This window comes from Hyla sarda, chromosome 1, assembly GCF_029499605.1.
Source record: "Hyla sarda isolate aHylSar1 chromosome 1, aHylSar1.hap1, whole genome shotgun sequence".
In the NCBI taxonomy this organism is placed as follows: Eukaryota; Metazoa; Chordata; class Amphibia; order Anura; family Hylidae; genus Hyla; species Hyla sarda.
The window spans coordinates 395530710-395555863 of record NC_079189.1 but is presented as its reverse complement, the minus strand read 5'-3'; the positions used below and the strand labels follow the sequence as shown (position 1 = coordinate 395555863).

The 25154-nt window shown below is 39.8% G+C and overlaps 1 protein-coding gene across 2 annotated transcripts; it reads right to left on the bottom strand.

Annotated features, from left to right (window-relative positions):
• Positions 1-349: 349 nt before the first annotated feature.
• On the bottom strand, positions 350-16134 carry CMTM5 (CKLF like MARVEL transmembrane domain containing 5). Of its 2 annotated transcripts, none has more exons than XM_056526409.1 (5): positions 15500-16134; positions 10559-10711; positions 10057-10155; positions 2303-2396; positions 350-1856 (listed from the first exon to the last, which is right to left on the bottom strand). In XM_056526409.1, exons 1-5 carry the CDS (start codon positions 15593-15595, stop codon positions 1840-1842), a joined length of 459 nt encoding a protein of 152 aa, XP_056382384.1. In that variant the 5' UTR covers positions 15596-16134; the 3' UTR covers positions 350-1839. The 2 variants fall into 2 exon arrangements, with proteins under 2 accessions (XP_056382384.1, XP_056382385.1); XM_056526410.1 differs by lacking the exon at positions 15500-16134 and adding an exon at positions 14700-14791.
• Between the last annotated feature and the right edge of the window lie 9020 nt (positions 16135-25154).

The following is a 25154-nucleotide window of genomic DNA, read 5'->3' as shown; positions in this document are numbered from 1 at the left end:
CCATTATCAGTCCCCCTCGCATGATTTCCTAGGGGGTTTACATCCTTCCTGCTTCCTACGCCCATGTGCATGGAGTATGTAGTCAGACGTAATGTTATATTAGTCTACCTGCTCATTACTTTCCTGCACCAGTCTGAGCAAACAGGTACTGTTAAGAGGTCCACATTACACACATTAGATATAATGGCTGTTTTTTACCACTTTGGGCTATGTTCACCTGCTAATTTTGTGTGAAGACATGTAATGTGCGCAAAAGAGAAAGAAATGGTGTGTTTGCCTAAGGATGAGCTCTACTAAATTCCAGTCCAATATACAAGTCCAATATGCAACAAAGTATAAGCCACTTCCAAAGAGTTCAAAGCTTTATTTCACAACACAGAAACATAAAACAGCCATTTTTCTACACAGTGGTCTTCCTCAGCTTGTAGAAGGACTCCTTGCAGAAATATTGCTGTTTTATTCTCTTTGCCTGAGATTCCTGCTCTTCCACTCCCAGGTGGCTGTGTACTCCATTTGTTGGTTCAGTTTGTGACAGAAAAATCAGTTTGCTCAATAAATCTCCTTCATTATTCATGGTTACAACTAGAGATGGTTGGATAATTTCCCATATCAACCTCATGGCGGCTCAGCAGAGCACTGTTCAGTCATCAGATGTCAGTTGCAGTTGTAATTTACTGTATTTCCTGCACTGACTCACCACTGGTTCATGAACATTAATGGAACTCTGCTACACTGTTATGGCCAACTCAGGCTTCAGCTGTTGCCTGTTAGAGGATAGCAATGGATCTAAATATTGACTTAGTTCAGTTAAGTAAATTTTTGAGGCAAGTCAAGCTTCACAAGTCTGGCCAACAGCTGAATATTCAGTTCAGTTATGGTAGCCATACACATAAGATAGCTGCCCATCAACATCTGTTGGGAAGAGTTGTAGACCCCCATAGACATGATGGTCAACCATCCATTCACAAACTGTTGCAGCATTCAAATCTGGTGAAAAATAAAGTGTAGAGTGTTTATTAATTAATTTTCAGCAGCAACATTTCAATCCCAACTATTATTACATGATTTCAAAAAGATCTCATAGAGGTATTGAAATGTTACTGCCTAATATGGGATAATAAACACTCTTCAATAGATTTTTTGAGTGATAAGACAGTTTGTTCTTATGTCCTGGACTCTGATCAAGTCTGCGTAGCTAGGCACAAATATTGATCTTCAGGAGTGCTTTGCAGTCTTCATATTTGATCAATTTATTTAAATTATCTACCTAATCTATGTATCTTAAAATACAACATATATGATTCATTAAACTATCCATCATACATTTTATTATACATTCTCCACCTAATATACATTTGTAAGTTACTATGTTACATTTGCTTCAGTGGGTCTATCAAGGTTGGCTGTCTCCCTAAATATTTTGTAGCATATGCAATCACCTGACTTTTAGGCACATCTGCCGGTTGTACAATCACATGACCATTAGTAATTTTAGTTGTCATTTTTTTTACTTAGGTTCTTGTTAAAATCAAGTACTAAGTCCTCCTTCTAAACATTGGCAGAACAACAAGTTACGTATGCTCATACTAATCATCACAAGACTATGTAGAATAAACACATTTAATAAGACACAGATGTAATACAATCTTCACATTGTATATCTCTTATATGGATGTGAGGGGTTGGCTCAGGACAGGATTGTTGATAAAAACAGAATTCAGATCATGTTGAAGGTGAAATGAGTTTTGAGTAGAATCTAGTGAGGATATTAACCTTGATATAGCAATGACTTTTTTTATTTTTTTTTCCTTGTGTCAGTTCCAAGTGCCTGGCGGTCAATTATGGATTGTCAGCACCTAAGATATAAGCAAGTCATGATATTTAGATTTGAAGAATCATTCTAGTCAGATTTCCATGAAATCAGTTATTAAATTATATACTTATTACAATGTGTATAGTCCATAAACCCACTGGTGGATATCCTTTGATCATATATGAAACTGGAATCATTTATTCTTATTTTTACTTACTACATTTATGGCATGGAAAAACAACAGCAGAAGGCACATCTCAAGTACAATATATGGGCTCCTTACATTCCTACTGCTAATTTCATTATATTCTGATGCTAGCAGTAGACTACCTGACCACTGGAGATGCAGGCTTAGACTTATGCTACAGAAATACATTACATGTAAGACTATTATTCAAATGTTAATATTTATCTGTTTGCATAGGTAAAGGGAAACAGTACATATATAACGTGTTTACACAATTTTGTAGTTTGACAGAGCTTGCTTACCATTTCCTGTTTCAGCGGCCCGGTCTGTGATTTCTGTCTTGTAAATGCTATAAGCATCATAAGAGAACACTCCAACCAATAGGAATCCAAACAGCTGCAAAAGAAACAGTTAAAGATATTAATGAACAATGTCTTAATCACACTCACTTAAGGTGTTTCTGCCACTTTTGACATGTCGCTGCTCTCTCTGTCTTGTTGTATGGGACGGTTATATAGTAAGTGTATGGAGCCTGTCTTATGCAATGAGATGGGGGGGGGGGGACAGAAACCCAGGATGTAAAGCAGTCAGCCATGCATCTCTACTGGCTCTATCTAGCGATCAGTGGTCGTCTGAACAACCAGACTCCAACCAATCAAAGTATGTGACATGTGAAAAGATTTTAACCCCTTAAGGACCCGGGCTCTTTCTGTTTTTTCGTTTTCAATTTTTCCTCCTTAACTTTAAAAAATCATAACTCTTTAAAATTGTCACCTAAAATTCTATATGATGGCTTATTTTTTGCGTCACTAATTCTACTTTGTAATGACATTAGTGATTTTACCCAAAAATCTACGGTGAAATGGTAAAAAAAAAAAAAATCAATGTGCGACAAAATTGATGAAAAAACACTATTTTGTAAGTTTTGGGGGCTTCCATTTTTACACAGTACATTTTTCGGCAAAAATTATACCTTATCTTTATTCTGTAGGTCCATACGGTTAAAATGATACCCTACTTATATAGGTTTTATTTTGTACCACTTCAGAAAAAAATCATGAATACATGCAGGAAAATGTATACGTTTTAAATGGTCACCTTCTGACCCCTATAACTTTTTTATTTTTCTGTGTTCAGGGCGATATGAGGGCTCATTTTTTGCGCCGTGATCTGAAGTTTTTAGCGGTACCATTTTTGTTCTGATCAGACCTTTTGATCACTTTTTATTCACTTTTTTTGTGGTGTAAAAAGTGATCAAAAATGCGCTATTTTGGACTTTGGAATTTTTTAGCGTGTACGCCATTGAACGTGCGGTTTAAAAAGCGGTATATTTTTATAATTCGGACATTTCCGTACCACATATGTTTATTTTTATTTACACTGTGTTTTTTTTATTCTTGGAAATGCCGGGTGATTCAAACTTTTATTAGGGGAAGGGATAATTGAAAGGGTTAATGATTTTTTTTTACACTTTTCTTATGCAATATTATAGCTCCTATAGGGGGCTATAACATTGCATTAACTGATCTTTTATACTGATTGATCCATCTCCATAGGAATGGATCAATCAGTGTTTTCGGAGATTGATTGCTCCAGCCTGGATCTCAGGCTTGAAGCATTCAATCGGCGATCGGACTGCAGGAAGGAAGGTAAGAGACCTTCCTCCTGTGCTACAGCTGTTCGGGATGCTGCGATTATACTGCAGCGATCCCGAACAGCTCCCTGAGCTAACCGGCAACTTTCACTTTAGTTTTTAAATGGTTAATAGCGCGCGGCACCGCGATCAGTGCCGCACGCTCTAGCAATCATCATGGCAATATAAAATGTCTGCTACTGAAAAAATGACTGTGTAAAAAGCACAAAACATGAGCTATCATACTGTGCTTGATATTGTATGTCCATGACACATTTTGTCCATAAAGGCATGCATGAGACAAATAGATAGAGACAAACTGTTCAGCCATAACATTAAAATGTAATTGTACAGATCTTCCTCTCCAACTAAAACTGATCTGACCTGTCGGCAGTGGATGCTGGTTATGGTGTTGTCACGTGTGGGCAGGGAAGGAGTGCAGTACTGATCTCACCCACTCCCTCTATCCCTGCCTACTTGCCTATCCGCCCTAAATAGCGGATCAACAACCACGGTGACAGTCCCTTCCTAGATAAGTGATGGAAGTCACTGTCAACAAAATAAACTACAAAACAGATGGAGGTCGGGATTCTGTATGGAATCACACAAACTAACAAAAGTAAAACTAAACACACACAGGTCAAAGTCTACTAGCCGAATCTATACCAGGAGTTGTCAAAATTGCCGAATCACAAATACAGTAGAATAGTCAGAATGCCAAGCCAAAACATTAGAAATACAGGAATAATCAGAAAAACAGATACAAACGCTAGCTACTAAAGAATGTCTTTCACAGGTGAGGTCTGAAAGCACACTGCAGGTTTAAATAGGCAACACACAGGTGAACTAACAAGGTCAGCTGACCAGCCCAGAGCTAGGCGTCACCAGTAACCAGATAAACAAACACTCTCGGGGATGTTACTGGTGTCCTCTGGTCTCTGACCCCTCCTTTCTTAGTGATAGTGGTTATCCAATTAGACACTAATATGATCACTCACAGCTGAGAGGAGGGGCCAAGAAGTGCTTAATAAAGACCCTTTAAATGGGTACTGTCACTTTAATAAACTTTAGATATGTTGTAGAGAAATAATGAAAGTCTGTGGAGCCATCTTGGTCTCACTGACACAGACTTATTCTAGTTATCGATAGGGGTCTGAACACTCAGACCCTGACTAATAAAAACGTTAGTTTTATTAAATGGGCACTCTCATAAACAAATTTTTTTTGCTATTGCACTCCTTATGGTAAATAAAAAATCTTTCTAATGTACTTTGTTAAAAAAAAATGAAGTTTTTCTATGTTTTATTTGTGTTTAAAAAAGCTGCCACTAGGTGTCTCCCTACTTGTGGTACACCCCCCCCCCCATCTCTAGCACAGACTTTGGACTCCTGCTGGCCTGGCAGAAGTCCAAAATCAGGAAATGCAGTCTGGAGTGCTGAGGGGGGGGGGGGGGTGCAGGCTTATCGAATCATAGTTCATCTCACACTGAACCGCTCTGGGCTGTGTGTAGCAGAGTGAGGGAGGAAGTTCTCCCCTGTATGGCTTCAGATGATGTCACAGCCTGCTGGGTAATGCCCCTTCCCAGTCTGTGAATCTGACTGAAACTGAGCAGAAAATACAGAGCAATATTGAGGTAGAAAACAAAAAAATAATAAAAAAAATAAAGGCAGATGGTGGTTTATCATGATGGGGGCAGTAAACTGGGAGGATTATAAAATGTAAAAAGATCATGAGAGGTAATCTTTAAGTCACAGGTACAGTTTAAGTCCTGTAAGTTTTGAGGTGGTGCCTCCATGTATCAGACTTGTTTTTCCAGCAAATCTAATAGCTAATCAATTTTATTCATATCTGAGCAATTTGGAGGCCAAGCTGTTCCTCAAGTCATTCCTAAACAGTTTTGCAGTGTGGAAGAGTGAATTATTCTGTTACAGGGGCCACTGGAATTACGGAATACTGTTGCCATAAAGGAGTCAACTTTGTACATGCCAAAGTAACATCTGGGGTATATGGGGTGTAGCTGTGCGGTTACTAAAGGGTGCTTGCTTAACCCTTTCTATTTGTGATGCCAGGGTGAGGACTATTCTCTGTATACTTGTCCTTCCGCCACCCGTTCCAAAAGCGATAGGGAGATAGGAAATAATTGATTGTCCACAACCGGAGAAACTTGTTAGAACTTTTACTGAAGATTTTAGGCAATAATGAACAGGAACAGTCCATATAACAAAGATTATTAGAGCTTGACAAGTGGCTGGGACCTCGTGAGTCTATTGAGCTTAGAAAGGTAATTGTTGTGCTGATCCACTGGATTTAGGGGTTTAGATTCGGTCCTAGCTTTAGTGGGGATTGAGATTTTAACTCACGGTTTAGTTTCAGGCTGAGGCCGGCAGGCTTCTGGCCTAGCTTGCCATTGAAAGTTATGCAGATCCATCCTATTAGTCCGGCATCCACGAGAGCAGCAACCCAAGAGAGCGATAATTGGCTACAGCTCTCTTATATGGGCAGGGGTTGGACTTAAGCTCACTGGTCCATAACAACTGTCAATCTTCTGTACAAAGAGTTATGGGTAACCATGTGACCCAAGGACCTCCAAAGGTCCTCCAACATACCATAGAGGAATTAACATAGTCACATGACCGAAGGTCCCGCGACGCCAACAAGGTAAGCATACTAATATACATTATATTATATTAAATATATACATTTAAACATTATAGAATTAGTGAAGAAGGAGGCGACTAGGGGCTGTCCCACCTGGGGGACCCTACATGAATGTAGTAACTCTGACTTTGGGGACCACCATACAAGGTACGGTATGCAATACAGTACCGGGACACTACACATCCAAAGTAACAAAACACTGCACAGAGAAACATAGGGCATCCTAGTTCCATCCCATTCCCACATAGGAAATACACTAGCATGCATAAGGTCAAATAAAATATTATTAATCAGATCAGGCTGCTTTCTTCCATTGCTCAGCTGTCCAGTTCTAATGCTACAGGACCAGCTGCTTTTGGCTGTGATTGAGGTCTTAGCTTGGGCACTCAGATATCTGTACTACTAAGTGGCTCTATACTCAGAAAGCTGTAATGCACTCTGTTTTATAGCACCTTTCTGTCATAGCCAGAATTACTGTGCACTGCGGTCAGACTGAAAAGAACAACTTCCTGTGGAGTATACAGCAGCTGATAAGTACTGGAAGGGTTAAGATTTTTAAATAGAAGTAATTTACAAATCTCTTTAAGTGTCTGACACCAGTTCATCTGAAAAAAAATTGTTTCCCACTGGAGTACCCCTTTAACTTCAAGAGCTGACTGACTTTTACATAGCTCCCATCCATTGATAGGTGCCATTGTAACAAGATAATCAATATTACACACTACACCTGTATTTTCATGTTATAGCTGATCAGTATGTGTGCGTATGTATACACTGTAAATATATATATATTTCTAGTCTACCTGTATATATTGGAAAACAGTTGCATTCTTATACACCTAGGAAGTTAAGTCTCATATTTTCGACAGGTGGGGTGATGATAAGCAATGTAAACAGAGAGTGTATGTTAAAATAAATAACTTGAGGGAAGCACATTCCCTTTACACCTCTAACATAAGGAAGTAAGGGCAAAATAACCCTGAAAGCTGGTCCTTAAATACACTGGGTTGAAATACACTGGGTTGAAATGTGCAGGGCTGAAAATGTTAAAATAATCATTTAAACATTTTGGCCTGTACCATAGTCTTTTGTGACCATATCATCACCAAATATAGGCATTTATAGCAGGAAATAAATTATTATTATTATAACATTAATGCTTATGAAGATAACATTAATGCTTATGAAGAAATATAAAATCCCTTCCCCAATATCGCGCCACACCCCTGCCCCTTAATTCCCTGGTTGAACTTGATGGACATATGTCTTTTTTCGACCATACTAACTATTATCTTTTATGTCACCTCAATAGTTTAGATGCGATTGGATTAATATATGGACAATCAGAAAAAGTGGTACACCTCAGACTAGAGCTGCCAGTGGGTTCATCCATCTATGGTGTAGAGCGTCCCCCCCAACTCTCCACGACAGATGATGTTGGTGGAGAGAAGGGATGGATGTTTTTGATTTTTACTGCCTGACCCTTTTTATTTCTGGAAGGGATAAGCCTGAGCTAGACCTATCTGGCTGTGGCCTACCCCTCTCCTGCCCATACGGGAAACATGAAAGTTCGGCCATGTGTATGGGGAGGTCAAGAGAGATAACTGTCAGCCAAATGAACATGCGTCTGACAGTTTTTGAAAATGGGTCGTCTCTTTATTCCCCTTTAGAACCCGCACAATAAATGTATGGCGCCAAAGCGAGGAACTTTGTACAGTGCCATTTTACGGCATTTATAGGCAAAATATCGGTGCCAGTGGGTTTGTGTGGGCTAATGATCGATCCTCTTGTGTGGGCTGCAGATCTTCTTGAGTAGGCTGTACAAGAGGATTGCCGATAGTACTGATCAGTGCTATTTTATTACATAGTACTGAGCAGTACATTGCAATCTAATGATTGCATATAAACGTCCCTTATGAGGACACAAAAGGTGTAAAATTAAACATTTTAATATATAAAAGTTTAAATCCCTTCCCTTTTCCAATTAATAAAAAAATAAAAATATATTTGGTATCGCTGCATGCAGAAATGTCTGAACTATGAAAGTACAATGTTTATGATCCTGCACAGTGAACGGCATAAATGTAAAAAAAATACCAAATGCCAGAATTGCTGATTTTTGGTCCCATCATATATCAGAAAAAAAGAAAGAAAAGCGATCAAAACAAAAATGGTACCCAAAAAAACTAGATCATGGCACAAAAGATGGGCCTTCAAACAGGCCGTTATAAAGTTGCAAAATTGTGGAGGAGGGGGTTTCAATACAACCCACCCGTACAGTACAACTTAACACGGTAGTAAAATGGTTGTCATTATGAAGTACAATTGTTCCTGCAAAAAACAGGCCCTTACATGGCTCTGTGGAAAAAGGCAAGGAGAAAAAATGAAAACATAAAAATGAAAATTGACCTCAAGGGGTTAAAGTAGATTATATTTCCTAATGAGAGAAAAAGTGTACTGGTGTGAGTCCTGGGGGATGGGGACTGTGTGACTACTGTGCTAAGAGATGAGGTCCTACTGTCTCTACTGGAGAAAGGATTAACTACTGAGTTGCTGTGACAAAATTAGGAACTGTGGCTGCTGGGTAAAGTAAAGTGAACTAATGGAAATAGGGAGACTGCAGTCACTGCTGAGGACAGAAGGGAAGCAATGATGTACAACTTGTGGGAAAGGAATGACACTGTTTTTGTGAGTACAATCTTATCTACTCTTAAGGAGGGGCACAGCTAAGTGCATTAGGGGGTTACTATCTGCAAGTGATATAAAAGGTCAGATTGACAAATCCTATTAAAAGGAATGTTTTTTATAAGAATAATTTCTTAAAAATTGAACATGTCCTTATAAAAGATAACGAAAAGAAAAATAGGTTTGACTGGTGCTTCTAATACAAAGTAAAGATCATTTCTGCAAAGTGGTTTCTTTTATAGCATGTTTGTTGATAACAAATACAAAGGATAATTCATGCCCCTAGGATTTCTATTAATATGAAGGACATTCTGGCCTCCAATATAAATGGAGGTTATCTAGGCCTCCTGTTAATATGAAGCATATATATGAGTGGGAGGACATTTATCATTGTCTTTAGAGGTAGTTTTTTTGCATATAATCGGCGCATGATCTGGCTGATAAAACTGCCTTTGGAGAGACTTTGGAGTCTCAAATTTTTTTGCTCAACTGTGACTTTTTGTGCAGAAAAGTTGCAGAGGAGAGTAGTGGAGAGAGTAGAATCATACAAAGTAGTGTTCTAAAGTGATTTATTGTTTTTTGCTCAAATGCGCCAAGTTTATAAACTCCTCTTGTGAAACATGATAAATGTGTCGCATGTAAGCAAAACCAAAGCAAAAATAAATGACTTCAAAAAACACTTTCTAAAGACAACAATAACAAACAAAAGTTATTTTCCTTATGCTCTTAAAGGGTTACACCACTGGCCAATGCTCGGAAGTAAATATTCCGATTGCTATTTTCACGCTGCGGGGGTCGGCCACGCCCCTCGAGACATCACTGCCATGCACCCTCAATGTAAGTCTATGGGAGGGGGCATGATGGTCGTCATGCCCCTTCCATTGACTTGCATTGAGGGGGCGTGATCATGACATCACGAAGGACGTGACCGACCCCCGCAGCGCGAAAACAGCGTTCGGAACATTTACTTCTGCATGCTGGCCAGGGGAATACCCCTTTAAAGGGAGTGGTTACCATTCAACAAGCAAACCAGTATGTCATATAACACAGGCTGTAACTGTGGTGCATCACAATACTTACCGCTGCTGTAATTGCACCTCCATCCCCTGAACTCCGTGCAGCAGCCACAATTGAGACTACCAAAAAAATGACTGCAGCAGAAACACAGCGCAGGAAATCCTGAATGCGACAGATTGCAGTATCAGTACTAATGGAGTCATTTTACTTGATGCTTATGCAGTGCAATATTAATGTTTATTATTTATTGAGCATTATATCAACATCTAGGTGGACAGAAGGTTCTAGCTTGAAGCCTGTCAGGCCTGGTTCCCCATTGTATTTATCACACATAGTGGAAAGAACTTAATAATTAACCGCTGAGATTACTAATGAAATCCACATTACTTCCCGCACTTTCAACTACTGAGACTATACCTGTCCGACTCATTACATGCTACAGGACATTAAGCCGGATAAACATAATGTGTACTTAGTAATTCTGATAAATTCTGTAATTACATTTACACTCTGGGGTGTGGTAACATAAATCCAAACCTAACACGTTTCCTAATGTTTTACATACCGTGCAGGGCCAGTTGAGGGCAGCGATGCGAAGATGGTAGTGACTTGAGAAAATGATAAGGAAGATGAGTGTGATGATAAGCTCAATCAAGGGGGCTGCCAAATAGGAAGATATGGACGCCGCAAAACAGATAAATATCACAAAGCAGAGGACCTGTTGAGAGAAACAAGATGGAAGGAAATGAGGATCAGGTTCTAATCTATCAGGTAAGGGCAGAGGTAATCTGTCAAGCAATACACCACTCTTCTCACATTTTCCTGCCTGATTGTTAATTGGAATATTAATTACTAGCTTTTGCCCGCGGCTTCGCTCGCGTTAAATTTGGCGTAACATAGATCTACTTTTTATGATCCTATACTAATGAGGCCGCTCTGGGTATACGGCATCCAAACAACCCGAACTCTAACAAACATTACATCTGCTGTTCCATGAAATTGAAGATCAACATCCTTTTTAGGACGGGTGCAGCGCGTGCATGTCGCATTTATAATGAGGTGGCCCGCCTTCTTGCTCTGCTTATATACTGTGCAGTGCGTGCAATTTTTTTTGTGTTTTGATAAATTTTTCCAAGGATTATTATTATGTAAATACAGATACAGACAGATGTTGTTTTTATTTAAGAGTAATGGTGCAAATTTTGGTATTCAAAAATCAACCTAATCTTAATTCATACAAACTTTGAACCCCCGTTTCTCCCCTTCAGGGGTGGAATTTTAGAAAATGTGAAAACACGTGTTTCTTTATCTCTAATTGTTAGCCTAAAAACAAAGTTTTGTGCTTCTAGCTTAAAAAATGACGGACTTCCATACAAACTTTCAACTCCTTTTTCACCCCCTTAAGGGTTGAATTTCAAAAAATCCTTTCTTATTCCTCATCTACGTCTTAAAAACAACACCAGTGAAAAAATTCAGCTTTCTAGGTCCAAGGGTTTAGGCTGGGCATTGATGAGTCAGTGAGTCAGGCTTTCTCTTTATATATATATATATATATATATATATATATATATATATATATATATAGATTGGTACTTATTACTGTAAATGAATATTCATTGAATAAGACCTCCATAGGACCCATATATTGTAGACAAAAAGAAGTGTGGGAAATTACCTTTACAATGTAGATTCACCTTTAATTTCCTACCCACCATTCGCATGTCAATGCATACACAGGAAGCCTTTCAAAGAAAACTGCAGTATATCAATTATCCCTAAAAAACAGGATGTTGTCCTGCTATCCTGTGCCATTCAATGACTGCTAAACAAACTTATACTTTAGGGGGTTTTCCCACCTGAGACATTTAGAGAGAACCTGCGGCTGCTTACCACTAGACTGTTTTAGTAAATACCTGTATTGCATAGGAAATAACATTTCTGGAGCATTTTTTTTTTATAATACCCTTGTCTTGTTCATCTGATATTCTTACTAGAAATGAGATGACTAAATAGCCAACCAGGCGTTACCAGCTGTGGGTATGTCTCTGTACTGCAAGCTCTGATTGAATAGTTTTAAACCGTATATGGACATACCTCCAGCTGGTAACAGCCAAATGACTATTTAGTTTAGTTTATTTATTAAAACAGGTAAGAAGTGGTGCAGGTACATATTTTGATATCTACAAAATATGCCTTAGGCTGGGTTCACATCACGTTTTCAGCCATACAGGACTGCATACGGCTGGGGGGAGCTAAAACCGGGTGCTCCCGTATCTCTGCCGTATGTCGGCTCATTGAAATGAATTACATATGGGCAGCATACGGCAGGGATAGGGGAGCACCCGGTTTTAGCACCCCCCAGCCGTATGCGGCCCCGTATTGCTGAAAAATGTGAACCCAGCCTTATATGTTCTAGAAAATGTTGATGATATGCTTTATATGTTCACCTCTGTGTTTCCAAATATTGAGAACAGGTGTCCTCAGTCCCCCATTTTGTTATTTGAGGTGGCCACCAGCATCCAATGTATGAATAAAGGTATGGTTGTACATCTGAATATCACTTGGTTAATGCTTGATATAGGTACAGCGTTGTAAGTTCTGTATCTTAGTTGAAAGGTAAGTCGACACTGCTCTACTGAGTGGTAAGGCATATGTTCCCGTGCAGTCATTATCTCACGCCCGGATCGGCTGTCATTCGTGGTTCTCCGTCTTGTACTAGAAAGCCCAATATTTAGTAAGAAAGAAGAGATGGCACTCACAATCTAGCAGCAATGTGTAGAATTTATTGCAGTCAGGTCAGGTTACAGGTTGGCCGATGGGTCGGTTTCTCGCTATCAAACAGCGTTTTCCCAATGGTCTTGAGAAAGCACTGTTTGATAGCGAGAAACCGGACCGTCGGCCAACCTGTAACCTGACCTGACTGCAATAAATTCTACACATTGCTGCAAGATTGTGAGTGCCATCTCTTCTTTCTTACTACATATTGGAAGTTCTGTATCTGCATGACCATCTCTCCATTCATTCTCCAGGTAGATACTGCATCTGGCAACACCAGGGTAGGGGGACCCTCAGTCCCCAGAAAGGTAATGATATACCATAGTTGTGCCACTGTGAACATTTATCATCTATCCAAGGAATAGGTGATAAATGTCTGATTGCTTGGGGCATTTACATTTTTGTTATTCTAAATGGTTTCCTGCCCATACACTTTTAGAGTGTGACTTATAAGACTAGCAGGATGTCAGAATTGTTGCACTATTTACAGCTCAAATATAAGCATCATACTTGAAACAACAACGTATCCCTATGTGATTTAAAGGGAAACTGTCACATTGAAAATGCATTCCAATCTTCAGACATTATGTTATCTGGCAAGAGGAGCTGGGGAGATTGTTATACACTTTATTAGGAGGACCATGCTAGTACTGGGTTGAACACACTTTTGTCTTCAGAACTGCGTTAATTCTTCGTGTCATACTTTCTACAAGGTGCTTGGAAAGATTCCCCAGATATTTGTCCATATGGACATGATGGCATTAAGCAATTGCTGCAGATTTTTTGGCTGCACATCCATAATGTAAATCTATTCCACATCCCAGAGGTGCTGTACAGTGATCCCTCAAGTAACAATGGCCTCAAGTTAAAATATTTTTTGCATACAGTGGTCTTTACTGGACCATTGTAACTTGAAACCAGACTCAACATACAATGCTGCACACAGTCTGAATCCGTGGCTTGTATGAATGGTTGGAAGATCCGTCCAATTAGAGTGAGCATTTGACCGGTAAATCCCCCGTATTACTGATGTACATGCACAGATGTGCTGAATAGTAGTGCCTTCCTACTGTATAGTGCCTTACTGCTCTTTACCTATGGCAGGACTAGCTCCTCCCATGGACACCAGGTGAGGGCGGCTCAATATTGTATCTGTAGCTTTGCATACTGTACAGGACCCTGGAAAAGCTTCTGCCCACTATGATTGAAGTGATTTGTAGCTTCTATCAGCTATTAAATAAGAATTTCCTTTATCTCCTTTAGTTATCTTGTCATTTTTCTTTAATCTTCTTTAATTATTTTGGGTTGACATTTTCGAGACACTGGAACCAATGACTAGAGTTATAGTCACAACATACAATGGCTTCAATGTGCAATGTTCGTCCTGGAACCAAGTATTATTGTAGCTTGAGGGATGACTGTATTGGATTGAGAACTGGTGACTGTGAGGAAACCAATTTCAGAATACGTGGGCTTTGGGACACTGTGCATTATCCTACTAGAAGTAGCCAACAGAAGATGGGTACACTGTGTTAATAAAGGGATGGACATGTTCAGAACAATACTCAGATAGGCTGTCATGTTTTAATGATGCCCAGTTGGTACTAAGGGTCCCAAGTGTGCCACTAAAATATCTTCCAAACTATTACACACCCAGCCTGAACCATTGATACATGGCAGGATGGATCCATGCTTTTATGTTGTTTACACCAAATTATGACTCTGCCATCTAAATGTTGCAGCTGGAATCAAGACTCATCAGACCAGGCAACGTTCTTCCAGTCTTCTGTTGTCCAGCTTTGATAAGCATGTGCGAATTGTAGCCTCAGCTTCCTTTCCTTAGCTGACTAAAGTGGCACCCGGAGTAGTCTTCTGCTGCTGTAGCCCATCTGCTTCAAGGTTGGACAAGTGATTATTTGAGTTACTGTTACCTTTCTGTCTTCTTGAACCAGTTTGCCCATTCTCCTCTCGCAAAAACCAAGGCATTTTCATCCACATAATTGCCCCTCACTGGCTGTGTTCTCATTCTCTGTAAGCCCTAGAAATGGTTGTGTGTGAAAATCTCAGTCATACTGGGCTAAGTAGTCATGTGGGTGGTCCTACTAAGTGACAGACAGTTATCTGTGTATAAGTGTGCATATAGGGAGCTGTCAGTCACTAGGTGGGACTTCCCCTTTGACTACATAGCCCATAATAAGCAGTGAATTCTATAAATAACATACAATTTATCCTGGAACTTTTGACTTAAAACTACATATCAATTTGCTCAGCTACTACCTATTTATAATATTCCGTTAGCAGATTGCATTTTCAATGTGACAGGTTCGCTTTAAGGTGAAAACAAAACTCATATTCCAAGTGACATGTCTTTTTTAATATCGAGAATTTCTCTTTCGTGAACAGCCACTGAATAGCATGCAGAAGTGTTAACTACCTTAGTATGCATTCAATAAGGCCCTTACCGTGGCAGTAATACATTGTGTAGAGGATTGACATTGAGATATGACATGGAAAATATTGGTTACATTTACTTCTGGTATGCTTATCTGTATACTATTACTCATTGCTATACAAATGTATATATGTCATCATTTAGTATATCTAGACCTAACATTTTGAACTGAAAATCTTTTAACGTATTATTTAATAATACAAGATAGATAGATAAATGATGGCCTGATCAGAAATAATAGATAGACTCTTTGCCACAGAATCATCTTCAATTGCTTACCAGCTCTGCCAGTAGAATCCGTCCTTTTAGTGAGTTAAGAAATTCTTTATCAAGAGAAAAGCCACTGGAGCTGTCGGCACCTTCCTGTCCACTCATCCCCAGGCAGGGGTCACAGCAAAAGTACAGAAAGAGAAGAAAATATATAGAGAAGCAAATGTGATTTAGCTCTTGTTTAGTTTTCGTAAAGATTAGGCTTTAGGGTTTACTTAGTAAAATGTGTAAGATGGAATGGACATGTATTAATGTTGAGTTTTTCAGACGAACTTAAGAGCTTAGTAAATATTAAGAATAAGCAGCAGATTGTGTATTGTTAGGAAGCAGCAGAAAGAGCTATTAAGATGTAGTCTGTGATACTGAGACTAGAGGGGTAAGTAAATGTAAAGATGATGTGTTAGAAGATGTAGTAAACTCAATAAACTGCAGCAGAAAAGCTAAAGACGGGAGAAAGTGAAGCCTCTTCCTGAGTATCTCCTGATCTCCATGGATGACGAGGACAACCCGTGTCTGAAGTGAAGTTGCAAATAATCCAGATTTGTGTTACAGGAAGAGGGGGAGGGAAAAGAGATTCAGGGAGGAAAAAAGAGGGAAAGAGACTGACACACACAGCAAAAAGGGTTTTTGTGGATTGGGATTTCTCTATAGTCTGTGGAAGGCATTGAATAAGAAAGTATGGTGCCTATGAGAGTGTAGAAAAAACTATTCTACAAGATTTATATACAACATGAAAATCATCATATCAGTTCACTTATAGTAAATGATATATATGTAAGCAGAGGTGTAACTTGGAGCTTCCAGACTTTAAAGAGCAACTGTCACCAATATGTACCCCCATAAACTAATCCCAAGATGACAACGTTGTTTATAGGGGACATACAGGGGGTTGACAGCTGACATACAGGGGACAGGCTTGGCAGCCTCAGGGCATTGCCACTTTTATCAGACTATTGCTTTCCGTAGTATAAAGCATTTTTCAGGCTGATCAAGGCTGCTAGAAAGCAGCAAAAGGTATGCCTGCATTGTAATTATAAACAACTTTGTCATCCTTGGATTAGTTATTGGGTCTACAAATTCAACACCCCCCAAATTTAACACCTCTCTTCACCTAATATATACTGTGTGAAATTTCTGAGCTCTGTCATTCACCAGGACTCAGAGGCAACTCCTCCCCCTGAAATTCCTGCAAAGACTTTAAAAGGGTTAACTGGTACTTTGCAAAAAACAACAACAACAAAAAAAAAACTATGCTTACCTAGCCCCAGTTCCCTACAGCTTGTCTCGAAAAAAGCAAGAAGACAGAAGATTGGGGGACTGGACAGAGCTGAATGGGAGCTTAGGGGGACCAGTGGAGGATCGGGGCTGGGTAAGTATCGTTTTTTTTCCTTTTTTCGGCCCCAGCAGGATATAAATTTTTTGCAAAAAGCCATATTACCCCTTTAACAATCAATGACAATGATACTGCTAACTGGTAGATAAAGGATTCTTCATTGTGATCACTTCTTACCCCTATAGCACCAGCAGACAATGTATTAAACAACCCTGCCAAATCTACACTGCCAATTTTTGCTATGACAATATGATAAATCAAAAGACTGTTTCTACTTCATGAACATGATCTTTTTTTTCAAGATGAATGAGCGTTTATGCAGTTATGGAAATATCTTAACATCTTCACAGGTGTGTAAAGCTGATTCCCTTTTCATCAGGTGTTTGGATCCCTAAGGCCCTGTTCACACATTCTGAATTGAATAAGAATTTAGAGAAAAGCCAGCTAAACCTGCTGTTTTTGTTGTGACTGGCCGACCGACTAAAGGTGGTCATGCACATTATATAGAATTAGGTTAATGATTGAACAACTGTTGAATGAGTGATCATATGATAAACAATCATTTCACAGTTATTATAGCCATACAGTTGTTTAAAGGGGCCCTACATGATTAGTGGCACCAGGCAAAGGATATTCTGAGAATATTCTTTATCAAAAGAATAATTGTGGTCGAAAGATCTTTTTTGAATGAAAGATTTTTTTTAGCACACTATCACTCAAAAATGTAAAATACGGTCAACTTCTTTCCAACTTCAGACGGCCGTCATTCAGCTAAAACAACCTTCTGACTCATGAAAGATGAAGTTAGGTAAAGGAAGGATCAGGCAAGTTAAATTAGAATTTTAACTTTCCAAACTTTAACTTTAAAGTCACCACCAGAGGAGTCTGACAGCTGCCTATGACTGGGGTATTTATTCACATGCTCTGGAATAAATCAGCACAGATTATTGACTATGCCATGAAAACAATTTATCCATGAGAAAAATGAGCTTGTTCATAAAGCTGCTAATTTGGATCATTGAAGAACAGTGGGAATAATTAATGTGACATACAGCTCCCAGTCCAATCAGAAGACAGCATACTGGTGGGTTTAAGAGACTGAGAAAACCCTATACACTGCATTCCAGCCGCCATCTTGGATGGAGAAAGCAGAGAGAGAGAGAGAGAGAGCAGAAACTGATGATCCCAAAAATCCAATAGAATTTGAAAGCAAGCTGAGCAAAGCATTGGGCAGTGGGCTGACCTCAGAGTGTGACCTCTTGTTGCCTTTATTACTGTGTCCAGTTGGTGCACTACAAATCCCAGCAGCCTGACTGCATGCAGAACAAGCCGATACAATCTATCATATTATTGATCTGACCTGTATTTTAACACATTAAAACTACTTGAATGCATACCTAGGTGACTCTGGCCAGTGTTATACATGACTTTAAAGAGTATGTTGTTCATTGCATTGTAATAAACAACTTTTAAATAGCATTGCTGTTAAACAATGTCTATTTATATATTTTTTGAAGCTTTCTTTGACATGACCACTAGGGATCTCCAGGCCGCAAGTCTCCCATAGAGTTCAGATTCATACCGGCCTGGCATGAGTCCGAACTCTGACAGTGCAGTCTGGTCACTGATAGCACAGCTCCGCTCCCTGCATGTGAATCGGACATGGGGAACACTGGGGCATTTTACTAAATTACCTATTATTTTTACAAAAAACAAACCATTTTCTTTATTTACATCGGTCCCGGGTCTTGACAGAAGCGTAGCACAGCAGGTCCGGCAATGCTCCTATACTCCTCTTCCCTGGATAGCACATGCAGTGCTAAACATGGAGGAGGAGACCCAGGAACAGCCTGCCGTGCTATTGGCCACTCATCTATGTGTGCTCCCAATGGGGAGAGCAGCATAGATGAGCAGAGGGTGGAAGAAGGCTCCCAGTAGGCTTCACGCCCGCTAGTTAACGCCCCTTCCTCGGCCTGAAGCTCCGGCCACAGTGAACAATAAGGTAAAGTAAAAATAAAAAAAAAAACATTTTAAAGCTCAAAAAAAATTATTTTAAAGGCAGGGAGGGGGTTAGGGATAGTTGGGCAACAGGTAGGGACAGGAATTTTTTTTTTTAGATGGTGACAGGTACTTTTTAAGAGCTCCTAGTCAGTATTATACGTGTTTTGATGCATTGCCAATTCATGGAGAACCTGTTTGCTGCAAAGCAAACTTTTTAAACTTTTAAAAAAGGTAGCTCAACTATTTATTATGATGTTTTCTAGACATTATCATTCCCACCCAGTTTCCATTATTACAGCACACTAACCATAACCTAGGTGAAAAGGTAACTGTGACTCATAGCTTCTATAAAATAAGGTACGTTTCTGTGAATGTCTGTCTCTTCTATCTAGCACTTTGCTCGGAGGTCTGAATAACACAGATACTATCAATCAAGAAACCCTAAGGCCAAGTGACCAGATAACAAGGTTACAACATAAATCAATCTGCTCATGTGATTCTCAGCTGATGACCTCATCCTTGCACAGATAGTGACCCCCTAAACTGAAAAAGGGGACAAGTAAATGTCAACTTTTTACGATGCCAAAGTACCCCCTTAACTACCACAGCTGCATATCACCATAAATGTAGCCAGATATCATCTTTAACATCTTTGTTGGCAGGTTCCTGTTGATTCTCCTGGGATCCTCTGATGTCCTAATCTGTGTGAGACAACCTGAAAGTCTTCCACTAGGGGAAACAAGGACTGGATTATAAAATGTCCGTTTTTTGTTTCTCCTAGTAAATGTATTTGTGACATTTTAAGATAGGGTAGGAATTTTAACTTTTAGTTGCCGAAACCTAAACAAAGCTTACAATACCTATCCTATATTTTTTAACTGAATGAATGATTAAAGGTTCTGTCTGTGTGAATTTCATGTGGATGATAGACAGAGGTTGCCCTCTAAAGACCCACATCTATACAAAGCCACTCCATAAGCCTTCCATATAGAGGAACCTAGGTTGTCCATGCTTTTCATAGAGAATCCATTGATTTCAATGGACTTTGTGTAATGCTTTTTTTTTTTTCATTTACAGCATGGATATACAATATCTACCAAAACATAAAAGTCTTCATTATTTAGCCCAGCAATATGCATATAACATTAGGTGGGCATAAGCGGTATAGCCGGTTGGAACATTGAGTATTAACCCCTTAAGGACTCAGCCCATTTTGGCCTTAAGGACTCAGACAATTTAATTTTTACGTTTTCATTTTTTCCTCCTCGCCTTCTAAAAATCCTAACTCTTTTATATTTTCATCCACAGACTAGTATGAGGGCTTGTTTTTTGCGCGACCAGTTGTCCTTTGTAATGACATCACTCATTATATCATAAAATGTATGGTGCAACCAAAAAACACTATTTTTGTGGGGAAATTAAAACGAAAAACGCAATTTTGCTAATTTTGGAAGGTTTTGTTTTCACGCCGTACAATTTATGGTAAAAATGATGTGTGTTCTTTATTCTGAGGGTCAATACGATTAAAATGATACCCATTATTACATACTTTTATATTATTGTTGCGCTTAAAAAAAATCACAAACTTTTTAACCAAATTAGTACGTTTATAATCCCTTTATTTTGATGACCTCTAACTTTTTTATTTTTCCGTATAAGTGGCGGTATGGGGGCTCATTTTTTGCGCCATGATCTGTACTTAATTAATTTTTTATAATTTTTTTTTTAATAAAATGTATTAAAAAAGTAGGAATTTTGGACTTTTTTTTTTTTTTCGTTCACACCATTCACCGTACGGGATCATTAACATTTTATTTTAATAGTTTGGACATTTACGCACGCGGCGATACCAAATATGTCTATAAAAAAAATGTTACGCTTTTTGGGGGTAAAATAGGAAAAAACTGACGTTTTACTTTTTTATTGGGGGAGGGGATTTTTCACTTTTTTTTTACTTTTAAATTTTTTTTTACACTTGAATAGTCCCCATAGGGGACTATTCATAGCAATACCATGATTGCTAATACTGATCTGTTCTATGTATAGGACATAGAACAGATCAGTGTTATCGGTCATCTCCTGCTCTGGTCTGCTCGATCACAGACCAGAGCAGGAGACGCCGGGAGCCGCACGGAGGAAGGAGAGGGGACCTCCGTGCGGCGTTATGAATGATCGGATCCCCGCAGCAGCGCTGCGGGCGATCCGATCATTCATTCAAATCGCGCACTGCCGCAGATGCCGGGATCTGTATTGATCCAGGCACCTGAGGGGTTAATGGCGTACGCCCGCGAGATCGCGGGCGTCGGCCATTGCCGGCGGGTCCCTGGCTGCGATCAGCAGCCGGGATCAGCCGCGCATGACACGGGCATCGCTCCGATGCCCGCGGTTATGCACAGGACGTAAATGTACGTCCTAGTGCGTTAAGTACCACCTCACCAGGACGTACATTTACGTCCTGTGTCCTTAAGGGGTTAGACGACGATGACCAGCATTTTTTTAATTTCAATAAAATGGTTAACGAGGGCTGTGGGGGAGTGTTTTTTTTTATAAAATGTTTTCTTCAATGTGTCGTGTTTTTTATAATTGAATTTTCAGGCTTAGTAGTGGAAGCCCCAAAATCAGCTAGCGCTAACCCCCAATTATTACCCTGGTACCCACCGCCACAGGGGTGCCGGGAAGAGCCATACCAACAGGCCCGCAGAGACAAAAATGGCGCTCCTGGGCCTAGGCGGTAACAGGCTGGCATTATTTAGGCTGGGGAGGGCCAGTAACAATGATCGTCGCCCACCCTGGTAACGTCAAGCTGTTACTCCTTGGTTGATATCTGGCTGATACTGAAAATAGGGGGAACCCAATGTGTTTTTTTTAAATAAATAAAAAAAGTGTGTGGTTCCCTCTTTTCAGTACAGATATCAACCAAGCAACAACAGCCTGACATTACCAGGGTGGGCGAGGACCATTATTACTGGCCCTCCCCAGCCTAAATAACGCCAGCCTTTTACCGCCTAGGCCCAGAAGCACCATTTTTAAGGCTCCGTGCCTGTTGATACCGGATCTTCCCGTCACCCCTGTGGCAGTGGGTACCGGGGTAATAATTGGGGGTTAGCGCTAACTGATTTTGAGGCTAACGCTATGCCCCGGCTTAGTAATGGATTCTGTCTACAAGATGGCTTCCACTACTAAGCCTGAAAAATTGATAATAAAAAACACAACACATTGAAAAAAAAATATTTAAAAAAATACTCCCCCACAGCCCTCGTTAACCCTTTTATTGACAATTAAAAAAAAAAAAAACATTGGTCATCATCGCAATCCACCGAATCTGACAAATCTGAATCAGTCCTCCACAGGAAAAAACTGTGACAGTTTGTCTGGCGTTTTTACTGGTGGACAAAAAACCTTAATGGAGTCCGAGCCTCAAAGCAATAGAACAAAATCCCTGTGTGACTTTTCCTGTGAGGTGCAGCTCAGGTGTACAAATAGAACTGTGTGGAGATTTAGAACTTTGCCCAAAATCCTTGCACAAGTATGGTAAATTTGGTGCAATTGCACCAAATTTAGACCAACCAAAACGATCTACAAAAAACTTCGACCTACACCAACATTGATAAATTTCCCCCACTGAGTGGAAGTGTCAGTTCCCCCCTTCTTTCGCTGTGTAAAAGGATGCTTGCAAACAGCTGATCGGCAGGTGCCTGGGGGTCAGAAACCCACCAATAAGCTATATCTATTATCGCCAGAAAGCAGGAAATGCCCGGCAGCATCTCTTCAGCCAGACTGGAACTACTGAACAAAATATGTTACCATAGAACAGATAAAGATTGCAATATTCAATAAACATGATTGGAGTTTTGAGAAATCTTTGAATTTCTCCACACTGTGGTAAAAGTTGGGCACTTTAATTTCTGCAATACATTTTAAGGGCTGTGCTCTTTTTTTCAGGGATTTATTGTGGTGAATGGAATACAGATTGAAAGCATGCATTACCAATGGTCTTGTGGTTAGCATAATCATAGATAGGAACACAAGAAAACTAGTCTTGGACAGATTAGGTTTCATGCAGAAGATGAAGCTAATGGTAGAGACAGAGGAGACAGACAATGGAGATAGTTGTGGTACAGAATGGACTTGGGGGAAGGCACTAATACTAATGGGTAGTCTTTTAAGTGGACATGAGCAGTAGGTGGTCTATACCAGAGGTCCCCAACCTTGTTTAGCTCTAGGGCCATATTAAAAGATAACATGTGGTATAGAATTACATTATGAAAGAATTAGGGTATATTAACCATTGTTTTACAGTGATCGGGATTCTCTCAAACTGTAACCGCAACTGCGGTACAACGGCTGAAAAAATTAATGCGGTTTTATCAGTGCAATAATGGACCTATCATACTTCCCCATGTCAAAACGCTGTTAGGCTATGTTCACACTTTGGAAAAACTCTGTGCGGACAATCTGAAAAATGTGGGCTAAGACCAAACGGGGATGCACCGTCTCATAGACGGCTATGCATTCTGTGCGGAGTCTGCAGAAAGAATGAACAGGTTCATTCTTTTTGTGGATAAGAAAAACGGAATTTCCGCACCAAAAACATCTGGCAGGAAAATTCCACCGTGTACACAGCACATCAGAATCCCATTGAATTCCGCAAAGAAATTCTGAGGTTTAAACATAGCCTTAGGCTTAAAAAATGCCACAAAAAGTTACATCATGGTGGAGAAAAACTGAGGGGGCAGTTACATTTTTTGGGGGGCTATAAAAAGGGTCAGATAAACATTTAGTTTCTTTGTTGTTTTAGTTTCTTTGCGTTTTTTTTTTCCAGAAACAGTGTCATTTTTTTTTTCCAGAAGTGTGCATTAGTCAAGGCATTTTTTCACTCAAGGATATTTATTGAAGAACTAACATAGCTGGCAGTATTGGAATATTGGAATATTCTAAGAGCTAAGCTGTTGGGTTATATATCTGGGGATATTCCACTGGCTGTCCTAACAGAAATGTGAATGAATTTTTGAGGTATGTACTGTATATATGGAAACAAATCAGGGGAAAATTAGAGATGAGCGAAGTTGCAGTGATTCGATTCGGCACGAACCTCGCGGCTCGGCGGTTGCTGACTTTAGCCTGCATAAATTATTTCAGCTTTCAGGTGCTCCAGTGGGCTGGAGACTCTCTCCTAGGACTGTATCCACCTTTTCCAACCCACCGGAGCACCTGAAAGCTGAACTCATTTATGCAGCTAAAGTCAGCAACTGCCGATAAGTTTGTGACGAATCGAATCACTGTAACTTCGCTCATCTCTAGTGAAAATAGCATAGCCAAGAATTTCTCTTATAGGTATTTAATTTCCTAAGGAGATTAAACCTAAAATGTTGTAAGAAGCATTTTTACATTTCATGGTTCTGTCTTTCTTATCTAACTGGCACAAATAGCAACAAAGGGCTGTAGGCTCAGCAGGTGAGCTAGACGTATCTGAGGCCTGGTCTCAGTGAGATTCATTTGCATTGTGAGCTTCCCCCATGGGGTAAATGAGTATCTAAACACACAGGCTGGCTTTGATGAAGCACTATAGGAAAACTAGAGGCATGGATGAGATCCATCATGCTGCGCCAACAGCTTTAATCAGCATGTGCCCACAGCTTCTCATTATAGGGGGTTACCATGGGGGTGGGTGGCTATTTGTTTGGGGAGGAAAAGTTAGCAGTACTAGGATAAGAAAGGACGAATATTCTAATGATACTGATCGATTTACACAATTCTTGATAGTGTACCCAGAAAATGGCCTATTGTTTAAATTAAGGCATTAGGTAGCTCAGCTCCTGCCCGCATCCAACCCCCCCCCCCCCACCCCCCGAACTGTCCAACTGCATTACTTTCTATGGAGAAGGCAATGTTTGCGCAGTCCTACCACCGATAACAGACAGAAACTTGCCTGGATTATCACTGGACAAAATATTTTCATATCAACTGGTGCAAGAAAGATTTGTAAATTCCTTCTATTAAAAATCTTAATCCTTCCAGTACTTATCAGCTGCTGTATACTACAGAGGAACTTGAGTTGTACTTTTCTGTCTGACCACAGTGCTCTCTGCTGACACCTATGTCCATGTCAGGAACTGTCCAGAGCAGGAACAAATCCCCATAGCAAACCTCTCCTGCTCCAGACAGTTCCTGACAAGCACCAGCGGTATTAACACTAATATCCTGACAATAAGTGCAGTCCCCACTGACGGCAATGCATTTCAGAGCCAAATCCCCCCCCCCCCCCAAACAAAAAAATAAAAAAATAAGAACAATCTGGAATTCTCACTGAAAAATTCTACAGTGTGTACA

Coding starts and splice junctions, on each gene's coding strand:
- CMTM5 (XM_056526409.1), bottom strand. CDS start 15,595: ATGAGTGGACAGGAAGGTGCCGACAGCTCCAGTGGCTTTTCTCTTGAT. Junction 10,712..15,499: donor GGATTCTACTGGCAGAGCTG/GTAAGCAATTGA, acceptor TTCTCTCAACAG/GTCCTCTGCTTTGTGATATT. Junction 10,156..10,558: donor CCCTCAACTGGCCCTGCACG/GTATGTAAAACA, acceptor TGTCGCATTCAG/GATTTCCTGCGCTGTGTTTC.